At 38.3% G+C, this 17433-nt stretch overlaps 2 protein-coding genes across 7 annotated transcripts in view; one reads left to right on the top strand and one right to left on the bottom strand.

Moving 5' to 3' along the window:
- The window catches only part of LOC145979517 (histone H2A deubiquitinase MYSM1-like), a 59827-nt gene extending 52282 nt beyond the window's left edge, over positions 1 to 7545 (bottom strand). Inside the window, exon 1 of the mRNA XM_083112460.1 lies at positions 7251 to 7545. Within this exon, the coding sequence (XP_082968586.1) occupies positions 7251 to 7303 (53 nt within the window). The 5' untranslated portion in view covers positions 7304 to 7545. The remainder of the gene's footprint in view (positions 1 to 7250) is intronic.
- A 121-nt stretch (positions 7546 to 7666) lies between these two features.
- The window catches only part of IntS1 (integrator complex subunit 1), a 132847-nt gene continuing 123080 nt past the window's right edge, over positions 7667 to 17433 (top strand). For 4 of the 6 annotated variants that reach the window (XM_083112665.1, XM_083112669.1, XM_083112668.1 and 1 more), the window contains exons 1-2: positions 7667 to 7749; positions 14423 to 14647. In XM_083112665.1, the coding sequence (XP_082968791.1) occupies positions 14482 to 14647 (166 nt within the window). In that variant the 5' untranslated portion in view covers positions 7667 to 7749; positions 14423 to 14481. Of the gene's footprint in view, positions 7766 to 10972; positions 10989 to 14422; positions 14648 to 17433 lie in introns of those variants that run through there. The other 2 variants (XM_083112666.1, XM_083112667.1) reach the window with 2 other exon arrangements.

Below are 17433 nucleotides of genomic sequence, written 5' to 3'. Positions count from 1 at the left end.
CCTTTTTCAATAGTAAGCCTCGGTTGCCCAAGCCGACTTTGAGCAAAATGCAGAGTTTCAATTAAATGAGTGTAGATCGGAAGCTAATTGCCCTAGAGAGATGAGTGATATACCGTTGTACGCGGAATGAACCAGAGATTCAGACTATATGAATTTTTTGCAAATTCAGTGTATATGTAGCGGGGGGGAGAGGGCTAACTCTCAAAATTCCAAAATTTCGGGGGAACAAAAATTGTTCCCCCCTCCCCTCAAGCAAAAAGTACATGACAGTGTCGACATGCACATGGAAATGATCGCTAACATGTAAGGAACACAAAAATATTTGCATTATTATCATATGACCAATGTAACTTGAGTTATACCCCCAAACGGAATTGTCGGCACGCCACTGATTCAAGCTTCAAAATGCAGCGGTACCTTGAAATGACTATAGATCAGAAACTAAATGCCCTAGAGATATGAAAGATATACCGTTGTACGCAGAATGAATCACAGATTTAGACGATATATAATTTATGCACATTCGGCGTATATATGGAGGGCGAAAGGGGGGAAATCTCCTGAAAATACTTTTTTTTTTAAAAATGGGGTCTCGCCCCCCCGAAAAAAGGATATGAAAAGTTCAAAATGCACACAGAAATTATCGCTGGCATGTAAGAAACAGAAAAACATTTGCATCATTGTCGTATGACCAATGTAACTTGAGTTGTACCCCCAAAAGGAATGGTCGGGATGCCACTGATTCAAGCTTCAAAATGCAGCGGTACCTTGAAATGACTATAGCTCAGAAACTAAATGCCCTAGAGATATGAAAGATATACCGTTGTACGCAGAATGAATCACAGATTCAGACGATATATAATTTATGCACATTCGGCATACATATGGAGGGGGAAGGGGGGAAATCTCCTCAAAAATACTTTTCTTAAAAAAAATTGTTCCCCACCCCTGAAAAAAATGTCAAAATGCACAAAATGCAAAATTTATGCAAATTTGGTGTATATATGGAGGGGGAAGGGAGAAAGCCCCCAAAAATTATTTTAAAAAATTGTCTTCCTGTGTTGGCAAAAAATTGACCTTGAAAAGAGACTCAAAAGAGAAGTTCCTTTTCCCGCCTTTCCCCCTCCATTTTCATGAAGACCAAAAAAAATGCAAAAAACCATTTCTGTTAAATACATGTGTTAGGAACAATATAAAAAATAAAATCGAAATTCTAGCCAAAAATAGAAAAGTTATAATGTAAAAACTACGACCTTGACACAGCGTCTCGATCGAGATGCTTGGGCAATTGAGGGTTACTTTTGGGTATCTCGATCGAGACGCTTGGGCACCAAAAGGTTAATGCTAAGTAGTGATATAGAAGTATGTGTTAACAGCTTCAAATGTTTACAGGAGTATTATGAAGTTTTGGTACTTTAGTATTATACGGACTACCTCATTTGTCTACATTAAATTATATGGTACCAGTTCCATATATCGGAGACACATTGAAATCGGATATTTTGTGTTTCTCATGGTTCGTACTTACCAATTGTGTATTGCGGAACATAGTTCAAGGTGCCATTATGCTTTTTACTTGAAAACAAACACAATATTGCACATAGAGAGTAATTGTTGTTATTCCTTTTTTCACTTCCCTAACACACAATATGGCAGGCACAGGTTGACTACTGTTGTGGGTATGCAGTGTTTCCAACCTTCATAAAAATACCTACTGTCGTGTTACTCACGTGTGCAAATTGCACATTATGCACGGGTAGCTGACGGATAGCCCCACAAACAATATTCTGATAAGGTTAGGTTACGTTTGGTTAGGTAAGCATAGATAAAAAAGGGGGGGTTGGAAACACTGACAGGGGGTTACGTCACCAAACTTATTGAGCATCCGGGTCATGTAGGGGAAGCAAATGAAAGCAATGGCTATTGTGCGTAGGTGAGATATTTCTCTTGCAAAATACATGATCTCCCGGTCAAACAGATTCCACAATGAAAGAAAATACCTCGACGAACGTTAGAAACCTAAGAGAAACTCACTTCTGTATGGTCCCAACGGATTTCTTCATTTTTAATGAAGAAACTACTTACGTGTATGAGTTTCTGTAGCATTTCGAAAGTTCGTGTAGGTATTTTCTTTCGTCGTGGAATGTATTTGACCTGGAATTAATATGTTTTTCAAGAAAAATATCTCTCCGATGCACAATTGCTATTACTCTTATTTGCTTCCTCTACTTGAACTGGATGTTGCGATGACGTAACCCCCTTGCCAGTGTTTCCAACCACATCGTTGTTTTGCAAGAGGATGAAGAAACGAAATATAAATTCCTGATATTACGATGAACCAAAATTTTAACTATGTTTACCTAACCTAACTAATCGTGAATGGTTTTTGGAGCTATGCGTGAAATGGTTCGTGGGCATTTTTCTGTTACAAAGGTTGGAAACACTGCATACCCACTGATGATCCTCGATGCTAGTCAAGCTGCGGCCGCCATATTGTGTCTTACGGAAGCGAAAAAAGGAAGAACAATAATTTATTGTAATGTGAAAAATTGTAATTATTTTCATGAAAAAAATCAAATACAACCTTGAAGAATCTTTCGCAATGCAGAATAGGGGTAACAATTGCATCTCCAAGCAACGGATTTCTTCATTTTTACACAAGAAAGTACTTACAGAAATGAGTTTTTTCTAGCATTTAGATAGTTCCTCGAGGTATTTTCTTTCAACCTTAAACTTTTGGTGCCCAAGCATCTCGAACGAGATACCCAAAAGTAAACCTCGGGGTACCAAGCATCTCGATCGAGATGCTGTGTCAAAGTCGTAGTTTTTACGTTATAACTTTTCTATTTTTGGCTAGAATTTCGATTTTATTTTTTTATATTGTTCCTAACACATGTATTTAACAGAAATGTTTTTTTAAATTTTTTTTTGTCTTCATCAAAATGGAGGGGGAAAGGCGGGAAAAGGGACTTCTCTTTTGAGTCTCTTTTCAAGGTCAATTTTTTGCCGACAAAGGAAGACCGGCTTTGTTGTTCTAAAGCAATGCTTTTCACTCCCTCCTGCTAAGTGCAGTCGAAGGAAGCTTGTTTATCAGTATCCGATGTCAAAATGAAGTTTTCCGTGAGGGCGCAAGCAGGGGGTGGGGGGAGGTGGAGCGGGGAGACTGGTTGTTGAATCTGCGTTGTGAGAATGGAATTTCGAAGCGTGCTGAAGGAAACCTTTGTTTTTTTTAGCACAAGTGTCCACAAGTGGCAACAGGGGTTACCCAGCATTGTCTAAAAATAGGATTTCAAGTAGCTGCAAGAATTGGCGCTCATTTGTCACTACGTTCTAGCTTTTCGTCCGTGAATGTTGTGCGTAGGTGTCGTTTTGTGACCAAGTGCGAGGACATTTTTTGGGTGGTGACAATTTTTTAAAATAATTTTTGGGGGTTTTCTCCCTTCCCCTCCATATATACACCAAATTTGCATTAATTTTGCATTTTGTGCATTTTGACATTTTTTTTCGGGGTGGGGGAAACACCATTTTTTTTAAGAAAAGTATTTTTGAGGGGATTTCCCCCTTCCCCCTCCATATGTACGCCTAATGTGCATAAACTATATATCGTCTAAATCTGCGATTCATTCTGCGTACAACGGTATATCTTTCATATCTCTAGGGCATTTAGTTTCTGATCTATAGTCATTTCAAGGTACCGCTGCATTTTGAAGCTTGAATCAGTGGCGTGGCGACCATTCCTTTTGGGGGTACAACTCAAGTTACATTGGTCATATGATAATAATGCAAATATTTTTGTGTTCCTTACATGTCAGCGATCATTTACATGTGCATGTCGACACTGTCATGTACTTTTTTCTTGGGAGGAGGGTGGCGGAACCAAATTTTTTTTTCCGAAATTTTGGAATTTTGAGAGTTAGCCCCCTCCCCCGCCACATATACGCCGAATTTGCAAAAATGTCATATAGTCTGAATCTCTGGTTCATTCCGCGTACAACGGTATATCACTCATCTCTCTAGGGCAATTAGCTTCCGATCTACACTCATTTAATTGAAACTCTGCATTTTACTCAAAATCGGCTCGGTACCCAGAGGCTTACTTGTGAAAAAGGTCTTGGGCGGCAAAAGATTAAATGTGCTTGAGTGGGAATTCATGTGTTTTTCACGAAAAATATCTCACACACACACAATTGCCGTTGCAGTTCTCTCCTTCCTCTACGAGAGCCGGATGTTGTTCACGTTTTATGACGTAACCTCCTATCACTGTTTCCAACGACGCTGTTGTTTTGCAAGATGAAAAACAAAATATACATTCCTGACATTACTACAACCCCAAATTTTAACTGTTTGCCTAACATAACCGAACCTAACCGTGAATGGTTTGTGTGGCTATGCGTGAATGGTTTTTGGGGCTATCCGTGAATGGTGTGTGGGGCATGTTTCGGTTAAGAAGGTTGAGAACACTGTATACCCACTGATCCACGACGCTGTGCCTGTCATATCGTATGTTACAGAAGTGAAAAAAAGACGAACAATAATTACTGTTATGGACATTATTTTCATGAGAAAAGCAAAATGACACACTACACAATGTTCCGCAATGCACAATCGGTAAGTCCGAATGTCAAAAATGATGAAATAAAGGAGCGAATTGACAATATAGAGAAAGTCTCCAATTTTGTTAATTTTCAGTATACTAACTAATATTGGCCCCCTAATCACGAATCTGTTGTAAAAAACTGGGGGTCATGTCTGGAAATTTGAAAAAAAAAAGATGATTGAATTATTTTTATATAGGTGTATATGCGAAGTTTTATGAACAAAATATTATAACTATGCTTGCCTAACCTAACTGAAACTAACATAACCTTCTCTGAATGGTTTCTGGGCCAATGATCACTTTCAATAAGGAATTACTAGTATTGTAGCACGTAACCGACGAACAATGTTTCACGGAACAAGCCATTTTTTCTGAAATCAGTGGTGGAGTATATGCGTAGTTTTACGAACTAAATATTATAACTATGCTTGCCTAACCTAACTACACCTAACCTTACCTTACCAAAATGGTTATCCGTGAATGATTTGTGGGTCAACCTAACTACACCTAACCTTACCTTACCCAAAATGGTTATCCGTGAATGGTTTTTGGGGCTAACTTGAATGGTTTTTGGGGCTAACGTCAATGGTTTGTGAGGCTAACATCAATGGTTTGCGACGTATTAGAATAATTTCAAATCCGGGCACGAAAGTAGACATTTTCCGGTGAACGAGGTTGCAACACTACATAAATCGACAAAACACTCTCAGAACTCCACCTAAACCAGTACGCTATCACGGCCATAATGTGTTTCAGATTCGAAACAACAAGTAACGGTAAGTACTCGTAAATAGAAGAAATAAGACATTATCTTAGTTAGACATGCATTATTTCACCTTAAGAAATGTTCCGCATTCGAAAATAACACGTTAGCAATGTAAAGAAGTCCGAAATATATGATTCGTAGGTGTTTCCCTCACACGATAATAGTACTGCGACCCCCACATCGTAACTTCAGATACGTCACCAGGAGTGCATAAGAAGTGAGTATAAGAAGTAGGAAGTGAATTACAGACTTTCTCTACATTGTCAATTCTTACCATAATTTATTTCGCACTTTTTTAAATTGCTAACATACTATTCTGTATTGTGGAACATTTCTTTAGGTGTAATAATGAATTTGTAACGAAAATAGTAAAATAGTATCTATTTCTTACATTTACGAGTACTTACTGTGATTCGTTATTTCGATTCTGTAACACACATTATGGTGATAGCATACTGGTTCATCGCACGTTGTGTGAGTGTTTTGTCAATTTATGCAGTGTTGCAACCTTGTTCACCGAAAAATACCTACTTCCGTGCCCGGATTTGAAATTATGTTAATACCTCGCAAACCACTGACGTTAGCCCCACAAACCATTTCCCCTAAGGTTAGGTTAGGCAAGCACAGTTTAAAAAATTGGTACCACTTAAAGTAATCTCAGACACAGAGTTCTGGCAGATTTTCAGTTGAGGCTCAAAGGGGGTTTTGTGCTTGAGACCAGACGTTATGTGATCAGGTATTGAAAGCATTTAGGGATGTAATGTTAATGTTAAGAGCCCCGAACCTAACCTAACAGCAAAAATATTGGTAAATATGCGATAACGCCTGGACACCTTTCACTCATTTATTTCCTTAATTTTACCACTGGTACTTACCTATTTTGCCTTGCGGAACATTCTTTAAGGTGAAGTTATGCCTTACCTCCACAAACCATGCACGTTAGCCCCAAAAAACATTGACGTTAGCCCCAAAATCCATCCATGGGTAGCCGTACAAACCATTGACGTTAGCCCCAAAAACCATCCACGGATAGCCCCACAAACCATTCACACAAGGTTAGGTTAGGCCTGTTAGGTTAGGTTCCATTAGCACTCATTTCACCCCTAAATTCATCGAAAAAAGAAAGCGCGGCACCATCTGCATGCACACAATGTAAACAACAGCATAATGTGGCAGGCAATGACAATTTCTTACGTAAAAAGTGATTACTTCTTGTTCGGCAGCATTAAACTACGAAGTTTTTACTTTCCGTGAAAGAAAATACCTCCAAGAACGTCCAGAATGCTAAAGAAACTCATTTCAGTAAGTACTTTCTCCTGTAAATTTGAAGAAATCCGTCCGGGCGATATCGCATATTTACCAAAATATTTAGTGACGTAATACATTTTCGCAACCCACGTACGTGAAGTAGATGGCAGCAGCAGTCCGTATCCAAGACGACAGTAAACCGATGGCTAGTCGTAAAGAAACATTTAGGGGTATACGAAAATTAGTTCTCCAGAAAACACACAGAAGGTAATGTAAAAATGCCTGTGTACCACGATCACTTAGGAATTAAACAATCGGAACTTGGACCAACTATAAAATTAGACCTTCACAATGGCTCACTTGTAACTCTGTAAATAAGTAGTTCCGGGATAGATTCCCGGTGTAGGCAATTTCCTGTGCTTCGAAGATTAGTTTATGTGAGCATTAAATGGGCTTACACTGTAACAAAACTATTTGACAATAAAGTATCAAGATACTGATGCGAATTTGATTACGTTGCTTAAGTAATTTGTACTGCTTCAAATATAACAAAAATTTGTGTAAAATTACTCTCTTTATGTAAGTAAATTAATTACTTATAATGTAAAATGTACATGACAATTAACAGAGATATCTTACCCAATATCTAAATCAAAATCTCCAAGAATGTCAACTTCATCATCATCTGCCATATTTATTAGGCGTGTCCAAACCAACCAAGAGCTGCCGTGTAAATGTTCAGATTCTAAACTTTTTCAAGGCAGCACAACCAAGCCTTTCCCCGATATTCAGTATTACTATTAAACAATTTAACATCATTTTACAATATCATCACAAATTATTTTACATTATGGGACAATATTCGGCACTTCTTTTTTCATTACTAGCAGCATTCTATTTTTGGAGGGGATATTTTCAACTTTTAAAGTTTAATCATCAGCTTTGTTCACTCGGACTCGCCGAAAACAACGTAGGGTAGCGATGCTACTTTGCTGTGATCGTCCAGAGAACTTAGTTGTGAGAGTTGATTCGTTTTGGATATCTCCGTTTAAAAAGTTGAATGTCGAACAAGTTTTGGCAAGATGGCGGCGCCCATGAGAAAAACGTAAGATAGTCTGAAGTTCACTTGGAATTCAAGGTATATTTTATTCAGGGTAAATAACAGAAAGTTTTAAACTCCGATGTAGAGAATATGAAATGAGCAGCATTGCCTTTGGTGCAGAATAATAACCCATTTATAAGATATCGACTGAGGACACCTACGTTCAACCCCCCCCCCCTGTGAATGTACAGTCACGGGCATTTTTGTTTTTTAACGATCCCATTTAGAGTCAATGTGATTGTTACAACCCGAAAATATTTGTGATTGTACTGTACATTGCATACAATGAATCAGATCCCACTTTAATCTAGATTCGTTCCCGATTCGTCTATCAGGGTAAGACTGCAGAATATGGGCTGCTTAGGAGGAACGCGGTTCATAATTTTTTGGTAATGTTTTGTAGTTAGTAATCGGGAAAAGTAAGTTTTAAGGTGCGGAAAAAAAATTTCTTTAAAAAAAACAACAGAAAAACGTGTCCAGGTTGGGCGGTATTGAAATCGTAGCAGAGAAGGAAAAGGCATATTCCTGCACAAATCCAGTGAAAGCTAAATATACCTATGTTGTTAGGTAGCTAGGTTTAGTTCACTTAGCCTAAATAATAATTAGTCATTGTATTTATGCTAATGAAACCTAACCTAACAGACCTAACCTAACCTTGTAGGCATTCCTCGAAGAAATGATGAAGGAAACTGTGCGTAAGCAATATGGACAAGAAAGAATGGAGAAATGCATTGCTTTTAGTAGCAGGAAAAACATTTTTCATTGTATTTATGCTATTGGAACCCAACCTAACAGGCCTAACCTAACCTTGTAAGCATTCCTCGTCTGAAATAAAAGAAAGAAACTGTGCGTCTGTGGGTGGAATCCGGAGCGACAAATCAACTCGAATGCTGCGAAGGGTCTCGCTTATCGCACAACACTTGAGTGCGTAGACAATATGGACGCGAACAAATGGAGAAATGCATTGCTTTTAGTAGCAGGAAAAACATTTTTTACGCGCAATAATATAGTAATCGTAAAAGGAACACCGGAAAATGGAAGTAGAAGGTACGTACTTTCAGGGGATATAAATTTTGTTCGTCTATTTAGAGGGAAAAAGCAGCCCATGTTCTGCAGTGAGACCCCTATCAGATTATGAAGTTGATTTTAAACAAACTTTGACATAAAAGGCTGTTCTACCATTTACTTGACATAGTACGTCAATTTGTGTCTAGCTCTGTGAATGTTACGCACGATCTGATCCAATAGGTAAAAATGACATTACCTGTTGTCAATCGGCCGAACATCTGTCACTCGTTTATTTCGTCACTTTTTACATTCGTACTTACCTATTGTGCATTGCGAAAGATTGTTTAAAGTGTGATTTTGCTTTTCTCACGTTTTCTGACGAAAATAGGGCCCAAGTTCCTTTTGTTTTATTGCGATTTCATCATGCTACGAATGCAATTTTTACATGGTTCCATTTCGAGGTATGACTGAAAATGACCGGACCCCTCTCTGATATTCTTCATATTTGGCATACTTACTAATTGAGGCCTGCTAATTACGAAGTTAAAATTTGTCGGAAACGTCTAGAAATTGCAAAATAATTGCGAACCATTGACGCTAGCCCCACAAACCATTGACGTGTGGTTAGGTTAGTTTCGGTTAGGTTAGGCAAACATAGTTAAAATTTGGTGTCGTTTTAGGATCAGGAATATATATATTTCCTTGTGAAGTAAAAATCGATGGTTTCCATTCTGAAAACTAACGCCTTATTTTCACTTATTTTGCAATTTCTAGAAGTTTCCGACAACTTTTAACTTCAGATTCGTGATTAAGAGGCCTCAATTAGTGAGTATGCCAAATATGAAGAAAATCGGAGAGGGGTCCGGTCATCTTCAGTCGTTCCGATTTCGATATATGCCTGTTAGCGATCACTTAATATTTTATTCAATATATGCTATCATGGTTAAGTTAGGCAGGTTAGGATTGGTTCCCTTAGCATTAAAATAAAGTCTCTAAATGCATTCTGCTAAGGTTCCGATTTACTTCTACATTCATTCACATGCTTCTACGATATTTACTGTTGCTTATCGACGGAGAATGTCTTGTCCATGAGAAGTGCGTGAGATAATTTTCAAGTTGTTTTTTTCAACATAAATAATTTGGAAACAGTTTGCTATCCTTCGGACACCTATAACTTCTTAGTTTTGTCAATTTTTGACATTCGTTCTTACCTATCTGCTTCACGGAACATTCCGTGAATGGTTTTTGGGGCTAACCATCCCGGAATCTGTGGGAAATTTAAACTAAAAAATTATTTTCGTTTGAAATTTTTGAGTCCAAATTTCCCACCGATTCCGGCTCCGCCCCTGGGGTAATTGACCTAGCGCCCCCAACCACTAACGCGGCCCCGCCTCCACTCCACTCCGGCACCCCGGCTTTCTCTATAGACTCCCTGTTAAACGCATGTTAGAAATTGGCTGGAGTCACCTGCCCCCAAATGAGCCCCAAACTTCTAAATTTGAAGAAATCCTTTTCCAGGATATGGAAAACTTGCCTCAATTTCACACAAAACACCTTCCCGATGTTAGACAATACTACAGGAACTTATTACGGTAAGTAGTTTCTTCTGTAGAAATCTGTCCGAAGGATAGTAAACTAGTACCAATAACTTTTTTAGAGTCCAAACAGCGCTCATTACTTTAAGGAAGGTTCAAATTTCGTATGACAATGATTTACAAAATTCTACAATAATTGATCTTTGTGCTAGGAGAAATCATAAAACAATTGGAACCGTTACTGAAAATAATGTCAATAACAGTAATTATTGTTCGTCGTTTTTTTTTTGCTTGTTTAAGATGCATATGACAGGTACAGCTTCAGTAGCATCGATGATTACTGGGTATACAGTGTTTCCAACCTTCTTAACCAAAAAATGCCCCACGAACCATTCACGGATAGCCACAAAAACCATTCCTGGATAGCCCCACAAACCATTCACAGTTAGGGTCGGTTAGGCAAATATAGTTAAAATTTGGGGTCGTAGTAATATTGGGAATGTATATTTTGTTTTTTCATCTTCTTGCAAAACAAGGGCGTCGTTGGAAACTCTGACAGGAGGTTACGTCATCAATATCCGGTTTACGTTTAGCAAGCAAGGAACAGCAACAGCAATTGTGCGTCGGAGAGATATTTTTCGTGAAAAAAAACATGATTTTCCGCTCCAGTAGATTCTAAGATGACAGAAAATACCTCCACGAAGTATCCAAATGCTAAAAAAACTCATTCCAGTAAGTACTTTCTTGTGTTAAAATGAAGAAATCCGTTATTCTGATCAGCAACTGTTACCAAAATGACATAGTTGTCACTATATTGTGAAGGTTCACAGAGGCGTAGATCATTCTCGGTGATGTGATCAACGTCCTGCTTTGGCATCCTGTGCCTTCTCCCCCCTCCTCACACACACACACAACTCCAAGTACTAATTGATAAAGTAGCTTTGTGCATTTATGTAGGGACATTGATCACCGACTAAAATTGAATGCAGATCTTCCTCATGGCAATCGGTTAGGCCGAATCACACTTCCAGTAGGAATGTCGTAGTTGGCGCTGGACTGGCTACCCATCTGCTATAGAGCGACCACAAGAAAAAAAAAAACTTGGATGAAAAGTCCCCGTGCAGCTTTCCCTTCTTCCATTCAGCTCGGGCCATATGGAAGCATGGTCCACTCTCCCCCTCCCCTCCATACGTGAGTACAGTGTACAGGAGTCGCGGGTCTGCGCAGGTTTTTTTGCTTGTGGTTCCACTATAGTTTCCACCTCACATAATACTTGTTGGTATACTATTGGGGGTCGTTTACTCACTGTACCCCCTCGAGAATTGCATCGAATTTTCTTTTAATCGACAGATGTCAATGTAATGTAATGCAAAAGTGGTTCCAGCTTTAGGAAAGCACAAATAACAGATATTTGATCCCCAAGAATGGCCCACTTAAGTTAAAACTTGCAATTTCAGAGTATTTTCGCAGCTTTTCGTTAGTAAAAACTGTTTGTATGCACACTAAAAGAGCGAAATATCTATCAGTACCAAACCCAACTACGTACAATTACAGCTACTGTTGTGGAAAGTCGTTTTGGATGCTATGTTCACTTGTGCGATGCCTTCAGGCTGTTCTGCTACATGGTAAAGTAACACGCTAAGGTAACGGACGTACTTTACTTCACAAGAACATATTTCCGAGAGCTAAAATCAACTGAAAACGTTCATGAACAACAAAATCTTCATAAACCAAGAAAATGTTGCACATTCTCCAGGGGGTACAGAGGGTCAAGGGTACCTACTTTGTTCCTATAACATTTGAAGAACGTTGTAGGAGAATTGCTGCTGTTGTTGATAATTAAGAAGATATGTATGGACTAGAAATTGGCTCGAAAGAAAATATGGTAATCAATGCATTCTGATCAAGTTTTTTAATGAACTCTGGTATGCATATTCATAGGTGAAATTCGTAAGATTCATTCATACCTAAATATTAATGAACTGAACATGAATTCATATCATGTCTGTTACTTTTTCTTTAATCGAGAAGCAAACAAAAGCAACCAACACTCTGAAACTACAGACAAAAAACTTTCCTTTGGCAAACTCACAGGTTATCTTCACATGGCTAGACTTCACTCTGTTCCGCAGAATCCAGCCGAGAAAGCCAGTTGCAATTAGAACATGAAACAATCGTCAAAACCAGTCGAACAGCCAGCCCGGTGGCCATGATTTCCACCCAGGTTGCCAGTTCAGGAACAACTAGGGCATCCCTACTGGAAATCCAGTACCACTTTTTCGGCCTTTACACTACCAAATGGAACAGTACAGCTCCAGATAGTTTTTAAGGTTTTTAAACCAGGAATTAAACTCAGGATTCCTGGATTACAAAGCATTAATGGTAACTACTACACGAGGAGGCCCCAGGATCATTGAATGTGGTTACTGGAAGGAACAAGACAATTTTCAGTTTTATGTGTTGTTAACACATTCCAAATCTTTGGCATGATAAATACTTAAGCTTTAAATTTTTTATGCACTTGCTGAACTTTTTAAAATACAGAACTGTTGCATTAATTCATTTTTTAAGGGATTATTGTCCGATTCAAAGCAGCAGGCCTTATAGTTCTGGTATATATACGAGGGTGGATCATTGAGTATCGCACAACTATATTTCGACATAGGAGCCAATCTTTCAACACATTTTCCCCATCGTGGCACTAGTTTCAATATACCCTGTTCATAGAAGTCCGTCAATTGGAAATACAGCCGTCTGCGCACAACCGATTGCACTTCTTCATCGGAATTGAAGCGATGGCCACCTAGGAATTTCTTCATTGGGCCAAACAGATGGAAGTCTGAAATGTTGAACCGCCCTGACAAGGTTCTGAGATGGATCCGGCGGTCATTGAGAATTGCCTGCTCAATGGCTGTAACATTTCGTTTCGTTGCAGCTGTTACTGTTTGCCCGGAATGTGATGAGTCAACAAGGTTCACACAGCCTCCTTGAAAGAATGTGTGCACCACCTGGAGAAGTTACTACGGCCCAAACAGTCTTCTCCATACACACCCAACATTTCCCTGAGAATTTCACTAGGGTTTTGTCCTTTCACCGACAAAAAAAGAACGACAGCTCTTTGCTTTTCACACGTTGACATCTTTGTTAAGTAGTTCATGCTTCTGCCAGAAGAGTTATACCTGATCGAACAAATGCCGTCTCTAGTGCGAACTTCAAACTATACATCTGTAAAATGTCAACATTCCAGCCACAATAACATAGCGGGAAAAAATTGTTGTGTGATACTTAATGATCCACCCTCGTATTTGAGAAAAACTACAATAAGCTATTCCAATGTATAGTTCAAGCGAATATAGATACTCACTTTCAAGAAATGTGAAAATGCCATCCTAAAATTGAAAAGTAGCCTAAACCCCGCGACAGGCTAAGTTTGCAGCAGGTTTTATGTATCAATCCACTTAGAGTGGCACTCAGCATCCCCGTGCCAGCCTCACCTTAACCGCTGAGCTGTTCATATCACAGACAGTGAGAAATCCACAGTATTGCAGTGGAACTATTTTCTGCATGCACGTTTGGGTCTATATATGTGAAAAGTTGCTGCAAGGTTAACCTGTCGCGGGGCTTAGTATAGAATTTTAATGGATGAAGGAGTAGTGTTTAGCCCATTGGATCAGTAATAAGTTGCACACATATCATAGATTTGATCCGTGTCATTTAGATAACTGCCCATTATAAGAGAATATGTTCTCTGTGGAATGATGATTCTCCAAAAACAACCTTTTGAAGCAAGAATCCATGAATTTCAAAACTGTTTCAAAAATCTGAATAAAATCACTTTATAAGAGGTCATAACGAAGTGGCAAATGAACGGCTCACCAGTCCTGATTTTTGGTTGAGTACATTTAGTGGTTGACTTTCAATCTTGTCACTGAAATTACCAGGTTTGAGTCGACCTGGGCACTTTCTTGATTTCTCTTCATCAGTTTCATCTAATCATCATTCATCCTCATCCATCCTAAAAAGTGTTCAAAAAGTCACAGAAAATAACAAAAGTACAAATAAAAGTCCTGAATTGTGTGTCTGATCATAAAATTGACTTAAAACGAACTTTGTCTAAGTGCCATATGTGCTGAATATTGAAAGTAGCTTTGTTATTTTTTTTACAGACATGCGTTAGTGCTTCTGCTAGAGTTATAATCTTTAAGGAACAAAAAGAAGAAAAAAAATGGATCGTGGAAAATCTTCCCAAGGCCGAGGAGCCAAGACCAAAACACCTCAATATCCAGCCGATTTGTTTGCCTTGGGCTCTAAGACGACAAGGCCGGAATCCTCAGAGGTGAAACAACCTGGAGGCCCTCACAGTAAAAGGGGTGCAAGCCATTCATTTGGAGGTTTGTAATTATCTTCATAATGAAAATCATGTAAATATATTGTGTTGAGAATTATGCATGTGCATGTCAGATTGTTTTGATGTGCATCAACCTAAACTATATGTAACTATAATATGTATTAGGTGGATAAAATCATGATTTTTATTGAAGATTTTTTTTATTTAAATCATTTTTTTAAAAAAAAATGCTTAAAATTGATTGCTTGTGTGGTTTTGGGCACCATACATATGCATATATATTTTTTATAGAGAGGCTAGTAAACAGCCCTGCAAAATATTTGAACAGTTTGATTAAAGCAAATAAAAAAATATATATAATACATTTTTCTGTTTCTGATACTCTGTATGTGAGCCTACTGTGAAATATTTGTCAAGAGTGTTAATGAACTATAATAATTTCAGTAACTTTTCTTCCAGTGAAAATAAAACATTATTATAATGAGAGTTTGCAAAATATCAGCTGCCATGTTTATTTACAGTTTAATGATAATGATATTATTTACGGTTTAACATGATTAATATTTTGTATATTATTCTACACAAAATGTTTGCTATTTTTGCCTATAAAAGTTATTGAACTTTAAATGAAGAGAAATTTAAGTGTACAGTTTACATATTACGTTTCCTTTTGTATGAGCTTCACCCCATAAGCCGTGGTGGCGAGGTGGGGGCAGTTGCCCTCCCCCCACATTTTGCCACTTTTGCCCCTGCTCAATGGTAACCTTATATACAAAGGAAATGTCTTTGCCCCCCCCCTAAGTTTTGGCACCTTGCTCCCCCTCCCCTCCTGGTTTTGGAACCCAATCGCCACCACTGCTCATCAGTACATATTTTTTTTTGTTTTTTTTTTCCTTTCTTAGAGCCTAATAAACTACTACTTCCTCGTTTCCATCCCCTTCTGCCATTAAGCGTCGGGTTCCATCATCCACTTCCTGTACACTTTTCGGTCCAAAGCTAGTTTTCGGACTTCAGGCATTGTTTTCCCTTTCTTCTTTCCTATCTTTTCCACATAGTCTTCCCATTGAACTCTTGGTCATCCTCTTCCCCTCTTGCCTTCTGGTCTGGCCTCTAGCACCTCCTCCATTCTTGTAACGTGTCCAAACCATTGCAGTGCCTTTCTCTCTATTGTTTCCAATAGTTGTTTTTGCTGTAACTGGTCTCTAATGGTGGTATTTCTAATCCTATCTCTTCTAGTCTTACCTACTACTTTCAGTAGGTATCTCATCTCTGCTGCTTGAAATCTGCTATTCTGTTTTGGTAATAATGTTAAGCTCTCTGTTCCATACAGCAATGTGGGAATGTAGATTGTCTTGTAAATCATCATCTTCGTTTGTTCACTTATTTCCTGTTTACCAATTAAAGTGTTGTTGAGTTGATAGTACACTTTGCCTTTTGTACCCTATTATTCACTTCTTCATCCATTCTTCCATCTGACGTTATGATTGTTCCTAGGTATGTGTATCTGTTTACTTGTTCCAGCTGCTTCTCTTTCCACTGTTTATTTAGGGATGCAGTTTCTCTTTCTTTTGTCACCACCATCACTTTACTCTTATCTATGTTCATGCTCATTCCTTTGTCTTCTATTGTACTTGCCCATTCAATTACCGCCTTCTGTAACTCCTCTCTATTCCTAGCCACCAGGGCAATGTCATCAGCATATACAAATGATTGTACTTGTACTGGTCTCTTCTTTCGGTTTCCTACTTTGTATTTCCCAGTTCTTGTTTGATAATCTGGTTCATTAGGATAATAAACTGAAGAGGGCTCAGGCTGTCTCCCTGTTTTACTCCTATTTCTATCTTAAATTCATCTGAGCATTTCTCTGCTAATCTGACTGTTCCTTTCACTCTCTTGTATACACTTTGTATTCTCTGTACCAGTGCAGGAGATGTTCCAGTTTTCACCAGTGCATCCCATAGTTGTTTTCTTGGTACCGTATCGAAAGCTGCTCTCAGATCCAGGAAGGCCACACAGATTTCTCGTTCCTTATTTAATGCCTTCTCAGTGACTTGCCGCAGTGTAAATATATGATCCTGTGTCTGGCGATTCTTTCTAAATGCAGCTTGCTCTTCTTCTAGTCTGTTTTCCACTTCGTTTCGTAATTTCATTTCCAGAATTCTTGTGTAGATCTTCATAGCTACCGAGGACAGGCATGTGGCTCTGTAATTCTCGCACTTGATTGTACTCCCCTTCTTGTAAATTGGTATTATTATATTTTTCTCCCAGTCTGTTGGCATGTTGTTGTTCTCCCATTCTTCTTTACATATTCTCCACATCCACCGTATAACCTCCTCTCCTCCATATTTGATAAAGTCCGGGGATATTTCATCTGCACCATTAAATAATTACGAGATTAATGTACTTTCACCAAAAGGGATTCTAATATATACAAATTCCTTGTGTGCATACAATTCTATAAATTAAAGTGATTTAAATCAAACCCCCTTTAGATGTATATAATAGACAGCAAGTGATTGAGAGAGAGTAAATTTAAAAAAACAACATGATCTTCAATTCAATTAGTATTATTAGAGATGAAAAATGGGTTAATATTAATATATTTAATTACTTCCTTCACGTGTTTTCTCTTATGAGAAACTGCTATAAAATTTGGTACTTTAGTATTATGCGGACTACCTCCAATTAGTACACTATACATGCCTAACCCAACTTTCACATCTAATTACACTGCTCAAAAGAATTAGGGGATAATGTGAGTTTAGACTTTGCATGGACAGCCAGACGATAGATAGGTATGAAAACCAAGAATGCCAGTCAATGGGAGGC

Source organism: Lepisma saccharinum, chromosome 26 (genome assembly GCF_977018435.1).
Source record: "Lepisma saccharinum chromosome 26, izLepSacc3.1, whole genome shotgun sequence".
NCBI classification, from domain to species: domain Eukaryota; kingdom Metazoa; phylum Arthropoda; class Insecta; order Zygentoma; family Lepismatidae; genus Lepisma; species Lepisma saccharinum.
Note: the sequence above shows the minus strand (reverse complement) of the source record. Positions and strands in the feature narration are given on the sequence as shown.